Consider the following 25052-nt stretch of genomic DNA (forward strand, 5'->3'; position numbering starts at 1 on the left):
CTCCATTCACCACAATGCTTCTGTAAGCATCAATCTGGTTTAACCACTCCCTCATATCCACCTTCTACACCCTTGTTCCCAAAAATTACCTTTATTCCTTTCCTGCTCGATCTCCCTGCTTCTCAAGTCCAAGGGATGAATATTTGAGCGTATCTGGCAGACAACTGGTTTAGCCATCCATCACCAAATCTGACTGGACCATATCAAGCACTAGTGTTCCTGCTTTCCGCTGCCAAAACTGCTCATTACTCCAGGAGCAGCCTGAAGAGAAAAGATAACCCACAACTTCTCCTCCCCAAAACCAACTGTGTCCTTGTGGAAGTTATGTTCCAGCTGTACAGAGCTCTGTTTAGACCCTATCTGGAGAACTGTGTTCAGTTCTGGGCACCGCACCTCAGGAAGGATATATTGGCCTTGGAGGGAGAGCAGCGTAGATTCACCAGAATGTTCCTGGGGCTAAAGGGGTTAAATTATGAGGACAGGTTGCACAGACTTTGCTTGTATTCCCTTGAATGTAGAAAATTAAGGCGTAATCTAATTGAGGTGTTTAAGATGATTGAACAAGTTGGTAGAGTAGTTAGAGAGAAACTATTTCATCACAAAGATCGCCTGCTCCCCACTCTGTAACATCACCCATTTCCAACACCCCCACCCCCGCATTAGTCCATCTGCTGTTGAAATCCTCATCCATGCGGTTGTTACTTCTAGACTGGAATATACCATTCCAATGTTCTCCTGTCCAGCTTCCCATCTTCCACCCTCCATAATCTTCAGGTCAGCTAAAACTCTGCGGTGTCTATCCTAACTCACACACCTATCACCTCTGTGCCCGCTGACCTATACTGGTTGCCAGTCCCCCGGTGTCTCCAATTTAAAATTCTCATGCCCAAATACAAATTGTTCCACGGTCTCATGCCCCCCTGTCTTTGTCACCTCTAGCCCCATCTCCCTCCGAGATCTCTGCACTCATCCAGTCTTTAGTCCATGCTCCCGCCTCCACTCCCTTCACCTGACCATCGACAGCCTGGTCATCCAGGCTCCATGCTCATGAATTCCCTCCTTAAACCTCTCTGCATCTTCATCTATCTCCCCTCATTAACGACCCTCCTTAAATCCCACCTGCATCTTCATCTATCTCCCCTCATTAACGACCCTCCTTAAATCCCACCTCTTTGATCATATTTTTGGTCGTCCCCTCCTAATATCTCCTTCTTTGTCTCGGTGTTAATTTTTCTCTGATTACGTCTCTATGAAACACTTTGGGATGTATGACTATATTAAAGCGCTCTATAAATACAAGCTGCTGTCCTCTCACATTCCCTCCAATCCTCAAGGTACTAACCTGGAGTACAGACTGTGGGCACTCCTGATAGCTGGCTCACTTTACCAGCACATGGGGCTTAGTATTAAAATTCGAGCTAGGATTTTCAGGGAAGATGTCAGGAAGCGACAGAAAGGCAGGCAGTGCAGAAGTCCCTGAGTGTATCTCACTCTGCAACCAGTATTCACCCTCCTGCCTCAGGGCGCTCTGCAGCTGTTCATTTACATCCTTGACCCTGGAATCAGGGAGGCAACACACCATCCTGGATTCTGCGGTTGCAGAAATGCCTGTTTGTACCCCTAACTATTGAATCTCCTATCAATATTGCTCTTCTAGTCTTCTTTGTACCCCCTGTACAGCTGATCCAGCTGTGATACCGTGGACTTGGCTCTGTCTGTACTCCCCAGATCAAACATCAGTTCTGAATGCTGATATTGATCTGGGGAGTACAGACAGAGCCAAGTCCACGGTATCACAGCTGGATCAGCTGTACAGGGGGTACAAAGAAGACTGGAAGAGCAATATTGATAGGAGATTCAATAGTTAGGGGAACAGACAGGCATTTCTGCAACCGCAGAATCCAGGATGGTGTGTTGCCTCCCTGATTCCAGGGTCAAGGATGTAAATGAACAGCTGCAGAGCGCCCTGAGGCAGGAGGGTGAACAGCCAGGGGTCATGGTCCACATTGTTACGAACAACATAGAGAGATGTGGTCCTGCAGTCAGAATTTAGGGAGCAAATCAGCAAAAAGGACCTCAAAAGTAGTGATCTCCGATATTAATCCCAGTACCTGGTGCAAGTGAGTATAGAAATAGGAAGATAAAGCAAATGAATGTGAGACTGGAGAGATGGAGGTGCATGGAGGGCTTTAGATTCTTGGGAATTGAGATCAGTTCTGGGGGAGATGGGACCTCTACAGGCTGCGTGGGTTACACCTAGACAGAGCCGGGACCAATTTCCTTACAGGGCTATTGGCTGCTCGTTTTGGGGAGGGTTTAAACTAGGGTGTGAACCAGGACATCATACTAGAGAAGAACACCAAGGCACATGGAGTGTTCGGAGAGACAGATAGCACTACAGGAGGAAATAGTAAGATATCAGGTGAGGTCAGAGTAAGAGGGAAAGTAATAAAGTCTAAATTAGGATTACATGCATGTTTGTGAATGTGCAGAGAGTGGTAAAGAAGATTGGCAAGCTCAGGCACAGATAGTCATGTTAAATATGATGTTGTGGCTCAAAGAAGGGCAGGAGAGGGTGTCAAATATTCCTGGATACAAGTTGTTAATGAAAGAGAGGGAAGGAAGGAAAGGAGGAGGGGTGGCAGCATTAATTAAGGAGAACATTGCAGTGCTGGAGAGAAAGGATGTCTCAGAGGGTCAAGGACAGAATCAATTTGGCTAGAAGTTAGGAACAAAAAAAGGTGCAATTACATTGCTTGGTGTGGTCTATTGGCCACCAACTAGTGCGAAAGATGTAGAGGAACAATTTAGAAGGAAATTACAGAGTGGTGCAAGAATTATAGAGTAGTTATAATAGGAGACTTTAATTATCTGAATATTGACTGTGATAATAGTGGTGCAATTGGTAGAGAAAGGAAAGAGTTCCTAGAGTGTGTTCAGGAGAATTTTCCATTGCAGTATGATTCCACTCCAATGAGAAAGGAAGCATTGCTGGACCTGGTTCTTAGGAATGAGATGGGCCAGGTGGATCAAGTGTCAGTAGGAGAACATTTAGGGACATTGATCATTGTATCATATGGTTAAGGTCGGCTATGGAAAGGGCAAAGAACAATCCAGAGGAAGAATAATTAACTGGAGGAAAGCCAACTTCAATGGGGTAAGAATGGATCTGACCCAGATTAACTGGAATCAAAGGTTGGCAGGAAAAATGGTAACTGAACAATGGGCTGCCTTTAAAGAGGAGATAGATCAGGCAGAGTCAAGGGATAGTCCCATGAAGGGCAAAAGCAGGGCAAAGAAACCCAAAGCTCCCTGGATGACAAAGGAGATAGAGATCAAGATGAAACAGAAACAGTGCGCTAATGACAGACATCAGATGGTCAATACAACAGAGAACCAGACTGAATATCGAAAGTTCAGAGGAGAATTGAAGAAGCAAATAAGAGAAGGAAAGAGAGAATATGAGAAAAGACTGGCAGCTAACATAAAGGGAACTCAAAAGTCTTCTGCAGGTTTATAAACAGTAAAAGGAGGAGTGGGGCCAGGGGCATCATCTGGTGTGTCAGGAGCCAAAAAGGGGATTTCGCCATGGAGGCAAGCGGTGTAGTTAATGTATTAGATGAATATATTGCATCTGTCTTCAACAAGATGCTGCTGCGCAGGTCATGGTGAAAAAGTAATTAGTTCAATGCTTGTAACAGGTGCAAACTGGGTGTTAATAGATCTTTAGAATTCGCTCCCTGTACCTCTGCATCTTTATCTCTCTCTCTTTGCTTAGGACCATCCTTAAGTCCCATCTCACTGACCATATTTTTGGTCATCCCCTCTTACTATTTCCTTCTTTGTCTCGGTGTTAATTTTTCTCCGATGACGTCTCTATGAAACACTTTGGGATGTTTGACTATATTAAAATACTCTATAAATACAAGCTGTTGTCTTCTCACATTCTCTCCAATCCTCAAGGTACTGACCTGGAGTATAGACTGTGGGCATTGATTGGCCTCCAGTGCTCTGTTTGAGTGGCCATTCAGCATGTGTAGACCCAGACAGTGAATGTTGTGAGGCAATGGAGACTGTCACAGCCGAGACACATCCTGCCCTCCTCCTGACTTCCCAGCTGGGGTCACTGATGAGGAACGAGATTCCTGGCTGATTCTCCCCCTCCATAGACCAGAGAAGCTGGGGCTAATTGAAGTCCCTCCATCACTACCCCAGGAATGGCTCCTCCCCCAGGTGCTTGTGCTGGTGGATTAGAATCTTTACTTAAATGCACATAGTATTCAGAACAAAATAAATGAATTAAAGGCACAAATAGAGATTAATGGGTATGATCTTATAGCCATTACAGAGAAATGGTTACAAGGAGATCAAAGCTGGGAACTAAATATTCAGGGGTATGTGATTTTTCAAAAGGACAGGCAAGAAGGGAAAGTGGTGGGATAGATTTATTAGTACGAGATGGAATAAGTATGATAGCGAGAAATGATCTTGGATCGGAACATGTGGAATCCATATGGGTGGAGGCAAGAAATAACAAGGTGAAGAAGACACTAGGAGGAGTAGTCTATAGGCCCCCTAACCGTAGCTATGCTGTCGGACAGAATAAAGCAGGAGATAATGAGGGCATGTAAAAAAGGCAATATAATAATCATGGGTGACTTTAATCTCCATGTAGATTGGGAAAATCAAATTGGCATAGGTAGCCACGAGCAAGAATTCATATAGTGCATTCGGGACAGTTTCTGAGAACAATATGTTGTGGACCCAACCAGAGATCAGGCTATTTTGGATCTGATAATGTGTAATGAGGCAGGTTTAATAAATGAGCTCAGAGTAAAAGATCCCATAGGAAACAGTGACCATAACATGGTGGATTTAAGCATTCAGTTTGAGAGTGAGAAGCTTAGTTTGGAAACAACTGTGCTAAACTTAAATAAGGATAATTACAAAGGAATGAGGGCAGAGTTGGCTGGAGTGGACTGGGAAAGAAATCTAGCAGAAAAGGCGGTTGATGAACAACGGCAGACATTTAAGAAAATACTTCATGACTTACAACAAAGATATATCCCAGTGAGGAAGACGGATCCTCGGAAGGGGATAAACCAACCAGGGTTAACCAAGGAAGTTAAGGGTAGTATCAAAGTGAAAGAGAAAACATACAATGTGGCAAAGATTAGTGGTAAGCCTGGGTATTGGGAAAGTTTTTAAAACCAACAGAAGATGACCAAAAAAATAATGAGGGAAAAAATAAACTTTGAGGATTAACTAGCAAGTAACATAAAAACTGTCAGTAAGAGCTTTTTTAAATATAGAAAAAGGAAGAGAGAGGCCAAAGTGAACATAGGCCCTTTAGAGAATGAGACTGGGGAAATAATAATGGGGAACCAGGAAATGGCAGAGGAGTTGAATAAATACTTTGCATCAGTCTTCACAGTAAAAGACACTAATAGCATTCCAAAAATACTAAATAATCATGGGGAAAAAGCAGGGGAAGAAATAAATACAACAACTATCACTAGAGAAAAAGTACTAGGGAAGTTAATGGGGCTAAAGGCTGATAAGTCCCCTGGACCTGATGGTTGCATCCTAGGATATTAAAGGAAGTAGCTGCAGAGATAGTGGATGCATTGGTAGTAATCTTCCAAGAATCCTTAGATTCTGGAAAAGTCTCAGTGGATTGGAAAACTGCCAATGTAACATGCTTTTTCAAAAAGGGAGGGAAACAAAAACAGGTAACTTTCGGCCAGTTAGCTTAACATCTGTCATTGGGAAAATGTTGGCGTCTATTATAAAGGATGTAATAGCAGAGCACTTAGAAATGCATAATATAACCAAGCAGAGTCAGCATGGTTTCATGAAGGGGAAATCATGCCTGACAAATTTATTAGAATTCTTTGAGGAGGTAACAAGCAGGATAGAAAAAGGAAAACCAGCAGATGTAATATATTTGGACTTCCAAAAGGTGTTCGATAAGGTATTGCACATGAGGCTACTTAATAAGATAAGAGCCCATGGTGTTGGGGGTAGTCTATTAGCATGGATAGAGAACTTGCTAATTAATAGATGACAGAGAGTTGGGATATAGGGGGCATTTTCAGGATGGCAACCTGAAGTGCCACAGGGATCAGTGCTGGGGCCACAATTATTTACAACATATATTAACGATTTAGATGAGAGAAATGAATGTATTATTGCCAAGTTTGCGGATGACACAAAAATAGGCAGAAGGCAAGTGGTGAGGGTGACACAAAGAATCTACAGAGAGATAGAGACTGGTTAAGTGAGTGGGCAAAAACGTGGCAGAAGGAATATAATGTGGAAAAGTGTGAGGTTATGCACTTTGGTAGGAAGAATAGAGGAGCTGAATATTATCTAAATGGAGAAAGACTGAAGAAAGCTGCAGCACAGAGGGATTTGGGGGTCCTTGTGCATGAATCCCAAAAAGCTAACATACAAGTTCAGCAGGTAATAGAGAAGGCAAATGGAATGTTGGCCTTTATCTCAAAGGGAAAGGAGTATAAAAATAGGGAAGTTTTGCGAAAACTATACAAGGCGCTAGTTAGACCACACCTAGAATACTGTGAACAGTTTTGGTCCCCTTATCTAAGGAAAGATATACTGGCATTGGAGGCAGTCCAGAGAAGGTTCACTAGGTTGATCCCGGGGATGGCGGAATTTTCTTATGAGGAGAGGTTGAGTAGGTTGGGCCTGTACTCATTGGAGTTTAGAAGAATGAAAAGCAACCTTATTGAAAAACATATAAGATTCTTAGGGGGCTGGACAGGGTAGATTCTGAGAGGTTGTTTCCCCTGTGGGAGAGTCTAGGACCAGAGGGCATAATCTCAGAATAAGGGGGGCCCATTTAAAACAGAGAAGAGGAATTTCTTCTCTCAGAGGGCTGTTAATCTGTGGAATTCTTTACCGCAGAGGGCTGTAGAGGCTGGGTCATTAAATATATTCAAGGATGAGATAGACAGATTTTTAATCAGTAAGGGAATCAAGGGTTATGGGGAAAAGACAGGAAAGTGGAGTTGAGGATTATCAGTTCAGCAATGATCTCACTGAATGGCAGAGCAGACTCGATAGGCTGAATGGCCTACTTCTGCTCCTATGTCTTTTGGTCTTATAAGTAGAAGCCTTTCCAACCACTGATTATCTGATTGCTTTCCTGGTCAGAGTGAGAGTCAGTGAGTGACTTGTACCTGACTCTGCACTGAAAGAATGCTGAGTTTATGCAGGAGCTTCTATACATATTGATGTCTTCCTTTGGTGATGTTTGGTGATCTGGTCAAAGGTTAAATTGGCCTTCTTGAAATGATTGGACTGATGGTGGGAGAGGATCAAATCAGACACTGCTGAGACAGACAGTGCTTTGGAACAACAGCTGCCCTGTGTGAGCACTGGAGGGTAAACAACACAGACAACTCTTAGTGTGATGGAAGCAGGTGACCTGGCTCCAAGTCCCCGTGCAGATGTCAGTGTAGGGAGAGAGAGGAGTAGGTGAAACAATCCTGGTTAACGTCACACTGGAAGGGTTTGTCTCCCGTGTGTGTTTGCTGATGTTCCAGGAGGTCCAAAAACTGAGTGAAGGCTTCATTACAGAACTCACAGCGATAGGGCTTCTCCCCTGTGTGAATGTACTGATGGACCAGGAGATACACTGACTGTGTGAAAGCCTTGTCACACACCTCACACCTGGATGGTTTCTCACCAGTGTGGATCCTCTGGTGCTTCCGGAGATTGGAGGAGCGGGTGAAAGCCTTGTCACAAACATCGCACCTGAAGGGTCTCTCCGCTCCGTGAATTCCCTGATGTCCCAGGAGACTTGAAGACGTCACAGAGCTTCATCAGAAACCTCCCCTGTGTGATCCTCTGATGTCGAAGGGTGTTCAATGAGTTTGTGAAGGCTTTGTCACACTTTTATGCTTTCTTCCCAGTGCGAATGCATTGGCGTACACGAAAGTGAGATACATGAGAAAATGATTTGTCACAAACCTTGCATGTGAATGGTTGTTCCCCCGTGTGAATACACCAGGGATTCACCAGCTTCCGTTACACACCTAACGCTTGAATGGCTTCACTCCTATGTGAATGCAACAGTGTTTCACGAGTGTTGCTAACGTTGTGAGGCTCAATCACACAGGTCACACCTGAAAGGTTTCTCCTGCATGAATCGCCTGGTTTATCAGGATGGATGTCAACATTGTAAAGGCTTTATCACACATCTCATACTTGAACAGCTTTTCCTCAGTGTGGGTCCATCAGTGTTTCATGAATGTCATTTACTGTGTGAAGGCCTGGTCGCACACCTCATGTTTGAAGGATTTCTCCTCTGCGTGAATATGCTGGTGATTCAACAGTTCCGATGATTGTGCAAAACTTTCGTTACACACCTCACACCTGAAGGATTTCTCCCCTGTGTGAATTCGTTGGTGCGCGCGGAGGTTTGATGACTGTACGAATGATTGGTCACACACATCGCATGTGAACGGTTTCTCCCCTGTGTGAAGGCGCCGGTGATTCACTAGACCTGATAATTGTGCAAAGCACTTATTACACACCTCACAATTGAATGGCTTCTCCCCAGAGTGAATGCGTTGGTGTACGCGAAGGCTCGATGACTGAATGAATGATTTGCCGCACACTTCGCAGGTGAATGGTTTCTGCCCTGTGTGAACGCGTTGGTGAGTGCGGAGGTTCGATGAAGACGAGAAGGATTTGTTGCACATCTTGCATGTGAACGGCTTCTCCCCTGTGTGAATGCGTCGGTGTTGCATGAGTGTTGATGACTGTGTGAAAGCTCGACCGCACACCTCACACTTGAAGGGTTTCTCCCCTGTGTGAATCCACTGGTGTGTCAGGAGATCGGAGGATTGGGTGAAACCCATCTCACAAACATCACACCTGAATAATTTCTTCCCTGTGTGATTCCTCTGGTGTCTCAGGAGGCTTGACGACCTCACAAAGGCTTTATCACAAACCTCACATTTGAAGCGTTTTTCCACTGTGTGAGTGTGTTGGTGTAGGAGGAACTGAGATGAGCACGAGAATGATTTGTTGCTCACCTCAGACCTGTATGGTTTCTCTTCCATGTAGCTATCCTTGTCTTAACAGTCGTTCTCACAGAAGTACCTCGTGTCCCAGGGACTCTTATGAGCCTTTGGATCCCTTCTTACACACCTCACACTTAAACAGCCTCTCACCTGTAGGAATGAGTCAGTGGTTCATGAAGCTCGATGAATGATTGAAGCTCTCACCACACTGGGAGCCACTCACACTCTTCCCAGCCTCACCCTGACCGATTGCCCATGGCCGAACCTTCGGAAAGGTTGGTTCTGATGGAAGGTTCCACACCACTGACCAGTTTCAGATCTGATGATATGTCAAAGCTCCCCTGACCCGACCGATTTCCAGATGATGGTTTCACTGCCCAACCTTCTCTGTGTTGAGCAATGCTGTGAAGGGACTGGATATCTTCCCACAGTTGTGCAGTTGTTGCTTAGGTGATGGTCAGGATCTATCCGCGATGTCTATCCTCTCTGTATTCTCTGGTGTAGTACGGTGCAATCCTTCTGTAAAACAGGAAAAGGAAACATGATTTCCTCCAACTCCCTCTCCTCCTTTGCTGAAGGGGCTGACTCCTCAGTTAGAGACTGTTCCACAGTGAGTGTCAGTCTGCTATTCCCCTGTGTGGGGGATCAGATACAAGTCCTTTCTTTTTCCTGACTGTCACACACCCTCTGTCTCCAGCAGGGACATTGGATAGTGACCAGGAGCAGACAATGTGGCTACTTTCTTTTCTCTGCCCAGCCCCCCAGGCACCATGAGGACAATGGAAAAGACAGTCGGGCAGAGTGTAAAACAGGCTCTCAATTCACTATGAGCTCGAGTTGTGCTGGTGAAGATCAGTTTTACCCTTGAGTATATGTTTAATATAAAAAACACTGAGGAGAAATATTAATTCAATGGAGATTTTGAAATTTCTCCCCATGTTTTCCCAAAGTATTTGAAAAAAAACACACTGGGCAGGAAATGCTAGAAGCTGCCTTGTTGGTAGTTGGGTTGGAACCTCCTGTGGATAATCAAATGTCCGTTTACGGTAACTCACAGTTACAATCCAGTGAAATGGGGAGACGCAAACCCATTGGAAGCTGAGGGTGATGTTGGACTGGTTCCTGTTCAAACTGTAGTTCTGCAGATAGCAGGATGTAAAGTAGAAATCTGATGTGGGGTGTTCGGTCATGTAAAAAGTTAAATGGGATTATCTTTCCTCTAGTTTAGTGTATTAGCGGCCAACTAGGTATTGCTTAGAACTGTTCATTTATATTGTTTTGTCTGTAAAAGTCCTAAAATTTGAAATCTTGTAGGGCAATTCCTTTAAGTTTTCATCAGGAATTCAAATCTCTTTAAAGTATTACTGATCTCTACAGGGATCGTAACAATCCCTCAGTCAACACCCCTAAAAACAGAATATCTGGTCATTATCACATTGCGTTTGTGGGAGCTTGCTGTGCACACAATGGCTGCCACGTTTCCCACATTACAACAGTGACCACACTTCAAAAGTACTTCATTTGCTGTAAAAAGCTTTGGGACATCTGGTGGTTGTGAAAGGCTTTATATAAATGCAAGGCTTTTTTTTCTTTACTGATGAAGTTTTAGAGACGGGGTGGGATTTGAAAAGAAGGAAACATCCAGATCCCAACACACAGAGCTCAACAATAGGAAATCAATAAGAATTCTCAGACACTCTGAACCTCCCAGATAATTACACCTCACCTTCTCATATTCAGTAATGACCCATCAACAAAACTCAGCCTGTAAATCAGAAGGGAAATGCTTCCAATAAACACACTCAATATCCAACACACAGCTCCAGTCAAACAGTTCAGCACAAAGCACCCAGAAAACAGCTCTCTCAGCTGGATCTTCTCACACAGCATAAGGGGCATTTCCACACCTGATTCCCCACGGGATAGTCAGACTGCCTGAACATTAGTGTGGATATTATGTGATGTAATTATTATAAATTCTGTTCCTTCACTCACCATCTCCTCACTTGGTTTTCAGTCCCTACAGGAAGTGAACCAGCTGTGGAAGGGGAAGACGAGAGAATGAGCAGAGTGGGTGAGCTCTCTGATTGACGTCTCTCACAGCCAATCCAAATATTTCTGGAGTAACATGAGTTTCTTGAAGTTAAAAGCAAAATACTGTGGACGCTGGAAATCTAGAACAAAAACAAAAATACCTGGAAAAACTCAGCAGGTCTGACAGCATCTGCAGAGAGGGATACAGTTGATATTTTGAGTCCATATGACCCTTCATCAGAACTAAAAAATAGAGAGCTTCAAGCTTGGGAAACTGACCGGTGAAACTGAGGCGACTTTGAGCAGCTGATCAGGTGGGGGTTTAAACTTGTCATTGTCCCATCTGAATAAAACCTCACTTGTTGCAGCTGCTGTCTCAGTTCCCCCAGTAAACATTTGACAGAGATTTCTAGTGTGAGAATAGCATTCTTCATCCTCAGAGGCTTTCAAACTGACAAAATCAGTGTGGGATGCGTAGCCTCGGATGTATTTGACAGCAGATCAGAAGAGAAAGACCCACAGCATCCAAGGCAGCAATGGCGTGCAGTGGTGGGATCAGCACTTACACAGGAGAGAGGGACAGAGGAGGGAAGGACACACAAGTGGGAGGGGCAGAGGGAAGAGGGACAGGGGGAGAGGTACAGAGAAGAACGGGGAAGGGGAAATTGACTCAGTGCTCAGGGAGTGACTCTGGGACTCAGGAAGTGAGCGGCTTCTCCTCAGTGTGGTGATTCAGGAACTACGGTGACCATGTGAAGGATTGGTCACACAACTCACATTTGAATGCTTTCTCTTCCAAGTAGCTGTCCTTGTGTTAACAGTGATCATAACAGATGCACCTTGTATGTAATGAGATCTTATGAGCCTGCGGAGCCCTCCTCGCACACCTCACACTTGAACAGCCTCTCATCTGTAGGAATGAGCCAGTGGTTAATGAGGCTCAATGAATGATTGAAGCTCTCACCACACTTGGAGCCCACTGGAGGCAGAAAGGAACAGAAGGATATACTGATAGGGTGAGATAAAGAGGGGTGTGAGGAGGCTCATCTGAAGCATAAACACCAGCACAGACCAATTGGGCCGAATGGCCTGTTTCTGCACTGTAATTCTATGTATGTAACTTTCAGTGGTTGGTTTGGAACACAGGAATAGCAGACCGGCACTCACTGAGGAGTCAGCCCCTTCAGCAAAGGAGGAGAGGGAGTTGGAGGAAATCATGTTTCCTTTACCTGTTTTACAGAAGGATTGCCCCGTACTACACCAGAGAATACAGAGAGGATAGGCACCACAGATAGATTCTGACCATCACCCAACTGCACAACTGTGGGAAGATATCCAGTTCCTTCACAGCATTGCTCAACACAGAAAAGGTTGGGCAGTGAGACCTTCATCTGGAAATCAGTCGGGTCAGGGGAACTTTGACATATTGTCAAATCTGAAACTGGTTAGTGGTGTGGAACCTTCCATCAGAACCAACTTTTCCAAAAGTTCGGCTGTAGGTGATCAGTCAGGGTGAGGCTGGGAAGAAGTGTGAGGGCTCCACAGGCTCATAAGATCTCCTTACATACAAGGTGCATCTTTTACAATCACTGTTAACACAAGGACAGCTACTAGGAAGAGAAAGAATTCAAATGTGAGTTGTGTGACCAATCCTTCACATGGTCATCGTAGTTCCTGAATCACCACACCGAGGAGAAGGCGCTTAAGTGGGAAGTGTGTAACAAAGTATTCTCAAAGTCCTCACAGCTCCTCAAACACCAACACATTTGCACAGGGTTGAAAACATTCATGTGTGATGTGTGTGACAAATCATTCTCATTGTTATCAAAGCTCCATGTACACCATCGCATTCACACAGGGAGAACCTATTCACACGTGAGGTGTGCCAAAATTCATTCTCGGACTTATCAACCATCCCCATACACCAACGCATTCACAGTAGGGAGAAATCATTCACGAGGTGTGTGACAAGTCGCTCTTGAGGTCATCTTGACTCCTGCTCCATCAGAGGGTTCACACAGGAGAGAAACCATTCACGTGTGAGTTGGGTGACAAATCACTCTCAAGGTCATCGAGCCTCCTGCTCCATCAGAGGATCCACACTGGAGAGTAACCCTTCAAATATGAGATTTGTGATACAGCTTTTATGACATCTTCGATCCTCCTGGGAAACTAGAGAATTCTCAAGGGAGAAACTCTTCACATGCTAGATTTCTGATGCGGCTTTCACCGATTTTTCTGATCTCCTGAAGCACCAGATGATTCACACTGAGGGGTAACCATTCAGGTATGAGATGTGTGACAAGGCTTTAACACAGTCAATGTATCTCCTGGTCCATCAACAGAATCACACAGGGGACAAACTCTATAAGTGTGAGTTCTGTAATAAGACCTTCACACAGTTGTCGGCCCTCCTGGAACAGCAGTGAAACCACATGGGAGACAAACCCTTCCAGTGTGACGTGTACCAGGATTGTTTCACCTACTCCTCCTCTCTCACCATACACCAATGTCTCCACACAGACTTGGAGCTGGGTCACCTGCTTCCATGACACTGAGAGTTGCCTGTGTTGTTTACCCTCCAGTGCTCACACAGGGGGAGCTGTCGTTCCAAAGCACTGCCTGTCTCAGCAGTGTTTGTCCCGAACCTCTCCCACCATCAGTCCAGTCATTTCAAGAAGGTCAATTTAACCTTTGACCAGATCGCCAAACTTCACCAAAAGAAGACATCAATATGTATAGAAGCTCCTGTATAAACTCAGCATCCTTTCAGTGCAGAGTCAGGTACAAGTCACTCACTGACTCTGACACTCTCACTCTGACCAAGAACGCAATCAATACCAAGGGTGAACAAAGGAGATTTTGTCCATTTGACCTTGGTCTATAGATGGCCCTGGTGACTGTAAAATAGATTTACATGTCATGATGATCAGCATATTGTTGGATCTCTCAGGCTTTCTCTTCCCGCCACATGTCCTTTATCTTCTGGATTTGTCTTTGGATGTCAGCTTTGAGCTGTTGAAATGTTGCCTTCTTGAGTTGTGACCTTGGGTTGTTCTGCCAGACAATGAGGGCTGATTGTTTTTGTTCTAGGAGCTCACATATTTGAGTACAATGAACATCGAGTCAGTTCTGGTGATGATGAAGCTCAAGCCCAATGGTTTGGACACAGGAGTTTAGTACAGCTGACTTTATTTGATCCCACTGTTCAGGAACTGAGTTGGATGTGTGAAGATTTTCCAAATTGGTCGTGAGCTGCACCTGGAATTCCTCTCTTCGGTTGGGCTGTTTGAGGGCTGAAACATTAATCTTCTTCCTCTTGGACTTTTGGGCCTTGTGATGTCTTGGTGCTGGGTGGATGTTCATCACCAATCGAACAAGTCCAGCAGGCATCAGTCCCCCACATGGATCGAGTGATACAGACATCACTTAGAACTTTGACTTGGCTTTAGACCTTCCAGAGGCGCCTCTGACATGGTCTTTGTTACCAGACAAACCCAAGAAAAATGTTGAGAACAACACCAGGAACTCTTCATTATATTCATCGAAATGACTAAAACATTTTACCTAGTCAATTGCGAGGCTCTGTGGATTGTGCTCCAATGATTTGGATGTCCAAGAAACTTCATCACAATCCTGCAATTGCTTCATGATGATATGACTGCAGCTGTCTTGAGTGGGAGATCTGAAACAGAAGCCTTCAAAATCCAGACTAGTGTCAAGCAAGGCTGTGTGGTAGCCCCCATTCTATTTACAATCTACCTGACAGTGGCTATTCACCTCATCAAAGATCAACTGCCCTCTGGTGTCAGTATTAAATACCATCTAGATGGGAAACTCATTGACCTCAGTCGCCTCCATGCCAAAACTAAACTGACCACCATAGACACACATGATCTACAGTTTGCAGATGACTGCAGTGTCATTGTCCACACTGCAGCAGGTTTGCAAACCACTCTTGGTCTCTTCAATTCTGCATGTGTTTGTATGATGGAAATGAGATCCATCCTATGTCACTAAAGTTCAGGGTCATTTCTGATCATCGGAATTGGGAGCCAGACTAAAGCACAGGGATTTTTAAAAAAGTAGTATTCTGAGATAGTTTCCCCTGATGTGTGTTAGTAAAGGGAACCAGGCTCAGGAGTGGGTATGGGGTAGAATCAGACCCTGCTTTAGTTGGTGATGTGAATTATAGACAGACCTTGAGGTGACAGGTGTAATGACTTCATGGACCAGACAGGTTTCAACAAGAAATGGATAAACTTTATTACAGAGAGCTTTTCATACTCCTACCAGGATCCTCGTGAGGAAGCCCCGCCGCCCGGATTAACTGCGCTTAGGGCTCATTGGTTGGAACCTCCAAGAACATCACATGACCCCTGATAGACACCCAGGAGTGGCTATACCTTCAGTTACTACATTTCCTCCCCCTTTAGTCTTTTACAGTTTCTATTTGCAGAGAACATTTGAATGTCCAACAATATATACATATGTACAACTTCAGATGATTAAAGATTAAGTCCTTGACGTACTTCCCTTATTCAGTTAGAGCACCATAGCTCTGTCAATTGAAGTTCTTCCATAGGATCGACATGGTCAGGAACTGCAACCCAAGATACAGCATTAGAAAGTGGCAGCTCAGGATTAGGCAACTGTACAGAGACATTGGGCATGTCTATTCTAGGCCGATCTGTCACCTCAGGGATTGATGGTTCGACATTAATCACAGGTGGAATAGTTGGCTGTTGGAATGTCACTCTATCACGAATATGGTCTATGTGTTTTCGAACAATTTGGTCTTCCACTTCCACCTGGAAGGATAAGGGACCAGTCTCTGAGACAATGGTTCCAGAAACACAACAAGGTCCACTTCCAAAATTCCGCACAAATACTGTGTCTCCTACAGTGAATCTTTGAGCTTTACTATGAATATCATGATTCAATTTTTGATTACTTTGATTCCTCCCTACCTTCCCCTCTAAGTTTGGAAAAACCAGATTTATCCTTGTACGTAGGCGGCATTTCATCAATAATTCAGACAGTGTTGAACCCGTAGTCGAATGAGGTATTGTTCGATAACTGAGAAGAAATTGGGAAAGTTGAGTTTCTAAAGTATTTTCTGATAACCTCTTTAGCCCTGATTTGAAAGGTTGCATGGCTCTCTCAGCTAAACCATTTGATGAGAGATGGTATGGGGCTGTTTTAATATGTCTGATTCCATTTGAATTCATGAATCTCTGAAACTCTGTACAGGTAAAGATTGTACCGTTATCAGAAACGAATATTTTCAGTAGGCCACATATACCAAAACAGTGCTGCAGCTTCTTGATAGTTGCACGAAATGTTGATGATGTGATTTTGTATACATCCATCCATTTAGAATGTGCATCTACAATCAACAAAAACACAGTACTTAAGAATGGTCTTACATAATCAATGTAGTCTAACCCAGGGTCGACCAGGCCATTGCCATGGGTGCAGTGGAGCTGAAACAGGTAGCTTCTGTTGTTGCTGACAGTGGAGACAGTGCTTAACCATGCTTTCAATGTAACTGTCAATGCCTGGCCATCAGACATAGCTCCATGCAAGCACTTTCATCTTTGATATGCCTGGGTACACACTGTGAAGCTCTGTCAAGAGTGGTTCTCTTCCTTGTCAAGAGATGACAACTCTTGATCCCCACAACAAAATTCCATCCTGACAACTTAATTGTGTTTTTTGGGCATGGAACGATCTCATCTCTTCAGACACTGGTGAATTTGACCATCCTTGCAAAACAAGGCCCCTGGCTTTCGACAAAATTGGATCCCTGTTCCTCCAATTTCTAATTTGCTTCGCAAACACAGGTGAAGAATCCGAGAAATTCAGTACTAGCACAACTTCTTGTAGCACAGGAGCATGTACAATGCTATCTGGTAACAGGAGACGACTGAGTGCATCTGCATTTGCAATGTGTAAGCCAGGGCAGTACAAAAAGGTATACTCATACGCGGATACATTGAATTCCTGCTGATGCTATTGGCAGAATAGCTTTATCCTTATCACTGAATAAACTCATTAATGGCTTATGGTTGGATACAATGGTGAAATGTCGTCCATGCAGGTACTGGTGGAATTTCTTCACGCGGAATACCATTGATAAACCTTCCTTTTCTAGCTGGAAATAACCCTTCTTGGCTGTGCAGAGGGCTCTTGAGACATAGCCAGTGGGCCTTTCCAATCCATTTTCCATTCTATGTAATAACACAGCTCCTACATCATAAAGAGAGGCATCATATGTTAATACCAACTCTTTCGCTGGGTCATAGTGTACAAATAAGCATGACAAATGCAACAGTTTGTTTACTTTCACAAAGGCTCCTTCCTGTTTTGAATTCCACAATCAATGGTGATTCTTTTTTAATAACAAGTGTAATGGTGCCAACACAATTGATAAGTGGTTGATCATACCCAGGAAGGACTTAAGTTCGGTTACATTGGACGGTGAGGGCACATCTTTGATAGCCTTAACTTTTTCTTCTAACGGATGCAAACCCATGGCATCCACACTGTGACCCAGGTTAGTAACTTCTGGTGCTTGGAATGTACATTCTTCTTTCTTTAATCATATGCTGGCTTCCGTGAATCTTCTTTGCACTTCCTCCAGGTTGGCCAAGTATTCGGTCTCCGTTGACCCTGAGATCAAAACATCATCTACGTATACTACCACTTGGGGAAGTCATTGCAAAAGACTCTCAATTATCCTTTGGAAGATTACACATGCAGATGACACTCCAAGGGTGGACAAGTGTACTGATAAAGATCTTTGTGTGTGTTGATAGTAACGTATCCTCTAGATGTGCTATCCAACTCTAATTGCTGGTAGGAATGGCTCATATCCAATAAGTCATTTATCCTTGGAATGGGGTACTTGTCTAGTTTTGTTGCCTTATTTATGGTCAATTTATAGTCCCCACAAATGCATATATTTGATCAGGTTTAACCACTGGAACTATGGGTGCTGCCCATTCTGAGAATTGGACAGGTTGGATGATGCCCAGCTTTTCTAACCAGCACAGTTCTGCATCCACCTTCTCCTTCAGTGTATAAGGCACAGGTCTGACCTTGAAGAAATGTGGTGTCGCCTGAGGATCCACATATAATTTTGCTTGCAAGCCTTTTAACTTCCCTAATTCACCATAAAATACACTGTTGTATTTCCTTAGCAGCTCAGGAACTCCTCCTGTTTTCAGGTGAAATATTTCAGACCAGTTACGCTTGATTTTTTTTGTGGCCAGTCTCGGCCCAGAAGACTAGGTCCTCCTCCTGTCACTGGAAGCTGAGCTGTCTGTTGCCTATGAGACACTTGTACTGTGGCAATGCCCCTTACCTGTATAGATTCTACAGCAGCTTCAGATTCTATGTATTATTCAATTCAATTATGTTGGTTTGCTGCTTTATGGGCTTCACCCTGCATTGCTTTATTATGTGACCTTTCTGATGGCAGTAATGGCATTCTGCCTCCTTGAATGTGCAGGTGTCTGGTACGTGGTCACCCTCACATTTCTAATAGATTAACCTTGGAGTTGCTGCTGAAGTGTTTCTACTAGGCCTTTTTGTGTTTCTTACAGCGGACATTGCCTCTCACTTTGCTGCTGTGCCTCTGGTTTTTGCGCGACGCCCAGTGGTAGGTTCCTACCCCACATGAAGAACAGTGCCATGTTATAGGTGTTGCGAAGCCTGCGAGTTTTTCGCAGCTCGTTCTATGGCGAGTGATACTTCCAGGGCGCGCTTCAAATCAATGTCAACTCTTGCGAGTAAATGGCACTGAATGGCATTGTCCTAAACTCCACAAATCAATCGGTCCTGCAGCATATCACTTAGTGTGTCCCTGAAGTTGCAGTGTTCTGTCAACTGCTTCAGCTTCACTACATAGGTTGGGATGGACTGTGCTGGAGCCCAACTCTGGAATTAAACATAAACCGCTGCATTATTACAGATGACTTTGCCTGGAAATGCATTTTCATGAGGTTCAATAATTCATTAAAGGACTTAGAATTGAGCACATCTGGGGTTGTCAGACTGCGAATGAGATTGTATGTCTTGCTACCATATACAGTCAAAAGATTACTCTCTGCTTTTCCTCCACGGTAATTTTGTTTGCTACAAAATAAAAACCAAGGCACTCTACATACTGGCTTCAGTCTTGCATAGTTGCATTGTAAGGATCAATTCTGTGGAAGAGTGATATGACAGATGAGTAGTCTTTTCTTTTTTCTTAAGATTTGATGTACTCACAGTAACGGCGAGGTGCAGAGTCAGAGCTGTTTTACACTCGTCACCAAATGTAATGACTTGACAGACTGAACAGGTTTCAACAAAGAAACAAATAGACTTTATTACACAGAGCTTTTCAGATGCTACATGCTCGATCAGGACCCTCGTCAGGAAGCTCCACCTCCCCCTGGATTACCTGTGCTTCATGCTCAGAGCCTCCAAGAACATCACGTGACCCCTGATAGAAAGCAGGAGAGGCTATACCTTCAGTTAATACACAGGAGTTTGACTAATACCATGGGTATTGTTGGTACTCTCCTGTCTGGGGAGACTACTGTCCTGAGTATGGTGAGGGAGTGAGGGTGAGTCTCTACAGACTCGAATTCCTTCAGCTCATCATACCTCGATGTAATAACGGTGTGATATGTTCACCTTACACTCTTCCAGGATTCATTTCATGTTCTAGGAAAGATCGTGAGGTATTTTCAGACTGTTATTTTGGTTGTTTCAGAATTTGGTATAAGCTGAATATTGTGTTGTTAGTCTGCTCTTTTACCAATCTTCCTTATGGAATTATAACTCACAATAAATTCACCTATTTAACTTAACCCAAACTAGGAGATTTGTCAGGCTTGTGTATTCCTATTCACTGAGACACTCTGGAGCCTACAGTAAGAGTCCTGTACACAATATATTGGTCAATGTCACTGGGCTGGCATACTTCTCCATCAATGGGTTTATAATTTCTAGTTCAGAGGAAGCACAATGTTTCCCTAAGAAAGAAAGACTTGAGTTTATGTATATAAGCCTTCATGAAAGCGCATGTCTGAAAACTAACAGCCAATGAAGTGTTTTTTGCGGTGTAGCCACTGGAAACATGGCAGCCAATTTCTGCACAGCAATGTGATAATGTCCAGATAATCTATTTTTGTGACTTTGATAGTGGGATCCATTTGGCCAGGACGACAGGGATAACTCGCCTGCTTTTCTACAATGTAGAGTCATGGGATCTTTTACAAAACTGAAAGGGCAGACAGGGCCTTGGTTCAGCTCATCTGAAAGATGGTACCTCTGACAGTGCAGCACTCCCTCCCAAACAGCACTTGGGTGTATCTACAGCACATGGACTGCAGCAGTTCAAGAAGGCAGCTCACCACCACTTTCTCAAGGGCAATTAGGGATGGGCAATAAATGCTGACCTAGCCCACATCCCAAGAATGAATAAAATAAAACTCTCTCAGTACTGCACTGGAGTATCAGCCTCAGTGCCCAAGTCTCTGGAGTGAGATTTGAACCCACAACCTTCTGACTCAGAGACGAGAGTCTAACTAAGCCACGGCTGAGAATAAATTATAATATTTCTGTTTATTAGATTCAGTTTTGAAGGGGTTAAGTCCCAAGACTGTGTACAGAATGCTTTTCCCCCTGTAAACTGGCAGCCTGAAAGTTTGATTTGATTTAAAGTTAGAGCTGCAGGTGTCAGTGTTGTCTTTGTGTCTGGGTTCCTGAAGCTGTGGAAGGTGGTAAAGTCCCTGGTGTCAGCTGGAATGGACATCTTAAGGGATTGTCTTCAATCAGTACTGCTGATTAACCATTCTGCTTTCATTCACTCATGAAAGTTCTATTGTTTAAGCACAGTTCTGACAGTCTGTCAGGAATAAAACTCGAGGAATAGCCCACTCTTCCCAGGAAAGCTCAGTGTTAGTTTTAGTGAGGTTTCTGAGTTTGTTTTCAAATCCATCCATGGCCTCTCCTCTCCTTATCTCCGTTCGGAGGAGAGAAAAAGATGGGAGAGTGGAAGAGAATGAAAGTTGAAAAGGGGAAGGGAGTGCAGAGGTAGGAAAAAGGAAGAAGAGAATGCGGAGAGGTAGGAGAGGGCAAAGTACTGAGAGAAAGAGATGAGGAGAGTGGGAGGTAAATTAGTCACTCCCTTTCTTCCTTACATCTCCCTCCTGTGCCCCTCTCTCCTATGTCCGTCTCTCCCTTGCCCCTCGCTCCCCTTCCCCTCTCACCTGTGCCTCTCCCTCCCATGCTCCTCTCTCCCCTGTTCTTCCCATCTATGTATCGCTCTCCAGTGACCCTCTCGCACTTGTCCCTCTCGCTCGTGCCCTTCTCTCCTCTGTCCATCCTGTACATGTACTGATCCAACAACTGCACGTCATTGCTGCCTTGGATGCTGTATCTTCCTCTTCTGATCTGCTGTCAAACACATCTGAGGCTACACATCCCACACTGATTTTGTCAGTTTGAAAGCCTCTGAGAATGAAGAATGCTATTCCCACATTAGAAATCTCTGTTAAACGTTTACCGGGGGAACTGAGACAGCTGCTGCAATAAGTGAGGTTTTATTCAGATGGGACAATGACAAGTTTAAGCTCCCACCTGATCTGCTGCTCAAAGTCGCCTCAGTTTCACCGGTCAGTTTCCCAAGCTTGAAGCTCTCTATTTTTTAGTTCTGATGAAGGGTCATATGGACTCAAAATATCAGCTGTATCCCTCTCTGCAGATGCTGTCAGACCTGCTGAGTTTTTCCAGGTATTTTTGTTTTTGTTCTAGATTTCCAGCGTCCACAGTATTTTGCTTTTAACTTCAAGAAACTCATGTTACTCCAGAAATATTTGGATTGGCTGTTAGGGACGTCAATCAGAGAGCCCACCCACTCTGCCCATTCTCTCCTCTTCCTCTTCCACAGCTGGTTCACTTCCTGTAGGGACTGAAAACCAAGTGAGGAGATGGTGAGTGAAGGAACAGAATTTATAATAATTACATCCCATAATATCCACACTAATGTTCAGGCAGTCTGACTATTCTGTGGGGAATCAGGTGTGGAAATGCCCCTTATGCTGTGTGAGAAGATCCAGCTGAGAGAGCTGTTTTCTGGGTGCTTTGTGCTGAACTGTTTGACTGGAGCTGTGTGTTGGATATTGAGTGTGTTTATTGGAAGCATTTCCCTTCTGATTTACAGGCTGAGTTTTGTTGATGGGTCATTACTGAATATGAGAAGGTGAGGTGTAATTATCTGGGAGGTTCAGAGTGTCTGAGGATTCTTATTGATTTCCTATTGTTGAGTTGTGTGTGTGTGTGTTGGGAGCTGGTTATTATCCTGTGGACTGTGAATGGTCAGTTCTGTCTGTGTGTTGGGAGCTCGATGTTTCCTGTCTTTTCAAATCCCTCCAAGACCTCCCACTGCCCTATCTCTGAATTTTGGAGAAATTTTGGAGAGGGTACAGAAGTGATTTACTGGAAAGGTTACAGGATTGAGGGATAACAGTTACGTGGATAGACTGGAGAAGCTGAGATTGTTTCCCTTGGAGCAGAGAAGGCTAAGAGATGTTTAAAATCATGAAGGCTTTAAACAGAGTAAATAAGAGAAACTGTTTCCATTGGCAGAAGGGTTGATAACTAGAGGTTACAGATAAAAGATGATTGGCAGAAGAATCAGAGGTGATTTGAGGAGAACCTTTTTTACACAACGTGTGGTTAGGATTTGGGATGCACTGTCTGATTGGATGGTGGATGCAGATTCAATAATAATCTTCACTCGGTTAAACCTGGACTCTAAAATATACCCAATGCTGCTCCTGAAAAAGGAAAGAAAGTAGCCCCATGGTCTGTTCCTGGTCACTATCCAGTGTCCCTGCTGGAAACACAGGGTGTGTGAGGAAACACAGTCAAGTGAGGAAAAAGAAAGGACTTGCATCTGATCCTCCACACAGGGGAATAGCAGACTGGCACTCACTGTAGAACAGTCTCTAACTGAGGAGTCAGTCCCTTTAGCAAAGAAGGAGAGGGAGTTGAGGAAATCATGTTTCCTTTTCCTGTTTTACAGAAGGATTGCACCGTACTACACCAGAGAATACAGAGAGGATAGACACCGCAGGTAGATCCTGACCATCACCCAAGGAACAACTGCACAACTGTGGGAAGACATCCAGTCCCTTTATAGCATTGCTCAACACAGAGAAGGTTGGGCAGTGAAACCAACATCTGGAAATCGGTCAGGTCAGGGGAGCTTTGACATATCATCAGATCTGAAACTGGTCAGTGGTGTGGAACCTTCCATCAGAACCAACCTTTCTGAAGGTTCAGCTGTGGTGATCGGTCAGGGTGAGGCTGGGAAGAAGTGTGAGTGGCTCCAAGTGTGGTGAGAGCTTCAATCTTTCATCGAGCCTCATGAGCCATTGACTCATTCCTACAGGGGAGAGGCTGTTCAAGCATAAGGTGTGTGAGGAGAGGTCCACAGGCTCATAAGATCTCTTAAGACACCAGATGGACCTGCTGTACAACCGTTAACACAAGGGCAGCCACATGGAAAAGAAACCATTCAAGTGTGAGGTGTGTGATCGAGCCTTCATAACATCATCCACACTTGTGAATCATCGACGCATTCACACGGGGGAGAAGCCATTCAAATGTGAGGTGTGTAACAAAGGCTTTGCCCAATTATCGGGCCTGGTGAATCATCGGACCATTCACACAGGGGATAAACCATTCACGTGCGAGGTGTGCGACAAATCATTCTCACGGTCATCGACTCTCTACAGACACAAGCGCATTCATACAGGGGAGAAACCATTTAAGTGCGAGGTTTGTGACAAATCATTTTTGTCGTCATCGGACTTCCTCATACACCAACGCATTCACACAGGGGAGAAACCATTCACATGTGAGGTGTGCATCAAATCATTCTCGGATTCATCAACTCTCCGCAGACACCAACGCATTCACACAGGGGAGAAACCATTCAGCTGTGAGGTTTGTGACAAATCATTCTCATTGTCATCAGATCTCCGCGTACACCAACGCATTCACACAGGGGAGAAACCATTCACATGTGAGGTCTGTGACAAATCATTCTCCTCATCATCAGATCTCTGCATACACCAACGCATTCACACAGGGGAGAAACCGTTCACATGTGAGGTGTGTGACAAATCATTTTCACAGTCAGGGAACCTTCGTAGACATCAACGCATTCACACAGGGGAGAAACCTTTCAGGTGCGAGGTGTGTGACAAATCATTCTCTGACACAGCAAGCCTCTGTGTACACCAACACATCCACACCAAGGAGAAACCATTCGTATGCGATGTGTGCGACAAATCATTTTCGAGGTCATCGAACCTCCTGTTCCATCAGAGGAGCCACACAGGGGAGTAACCCTCCAAGTGTGAGGTTTGCGATAAATCTATTGTGACATCTTCGACCCTCCTGGGACACCAGAGGATTCACACAGGGGAGAAAATCTCAAGATATGACGTTTGTGACAAAGCTTTCATCCACACACCGATCTCCGAAAGCACCAACGAATTCACACTTGAGAGAAAGCATTCAGGTGTGAGGTGTGTAATAAGGCTTTCACACCGGCAGTGTATCTCCTGGTCCATCAATGCACTCACAGGGGAGATCTGTAATAAAGCCCTCACGCAACTGTTGTACCTCCTGGGACATCAGGGAGACTACCAAACCAAGTTCTAACTCAATTTGTTGCAAGCTCACTGCAATGGATGTTCAGTGATATTGGGGCATAGAACAAGAAGCAGCTTTTACTCACATCAAACAACTAGTGACGACAACGCTAGTGCTGAGGTATGATGATGTCATTGGTGAAGTCACCCTGCAGTGAGATGCCAGTGAAACAGGACTTGGAGCAACCCTCATGCAGCAAGGACAACCAGTTGTGTTTGTATCCAGAGCATTAACACAAAC

The 25052-nt window shown here is 44.3% G+C and overlaps 1 protein-coding gene and 1 pseudogene across 1 annotated transcript; one reads left to right on the forward strand and one right to left on the reverse strand.

Moving 5' to 3' along the window:
* Positions 1–6997: 6997 nt before the first annotated feature.
* LOC121291792 (zinc finger protein 271-like) lies at positions 6998–11073 on the reverse strand. The gene is made up of 2 exons (XM_041213364.1): positions 11049–11073; positions 6998–9572 (listed from the first exon to the last, which is right to left on the reverse strand). The coding sequence occupies exon 2, from the start codon at positions 9090–9092 to the stop codon at positions 8283–8285; it is 810 nt and encodes a 269-aa protein (XP_041069298.1). The 5' UTR covers positions 9093–9572; positions 11049–11073; the 3' UTR covers positions 6998–8282.
* A 3830-nt stretch (positions 11074–14903) lies between these two features.
* The window catches only part of LOC121291240, a 54008-nt pseudogene continuing 43859 nt past the window's right edge, over positions 14904–25052 (forward strand).

This window comes from Carcharodon carcharias, chromosome 19 (assembly GCF_017639515.1).
Source record: "Carcharodon carcharias isolate sCarCar2 chromosome 19, sCarCar2.pri, whole genome shotgun sequence".
NCBI lineage: Eukaryota > Metazoa > Chordata > Chondrichthyes > Lamniformes > Lamnidae > Carcharodon > Carcharodon carcharias.

Bases quoted from the DNA above. Each gene is read 5' to 3' on its own strand.
- LOC121291792 (XM_041213364.1), bottom strand. From the start codon at position 9,092: ATGGAAGAGAAACCATACAGGTCTGAGGTGAGCAACAAATCATTCTCG.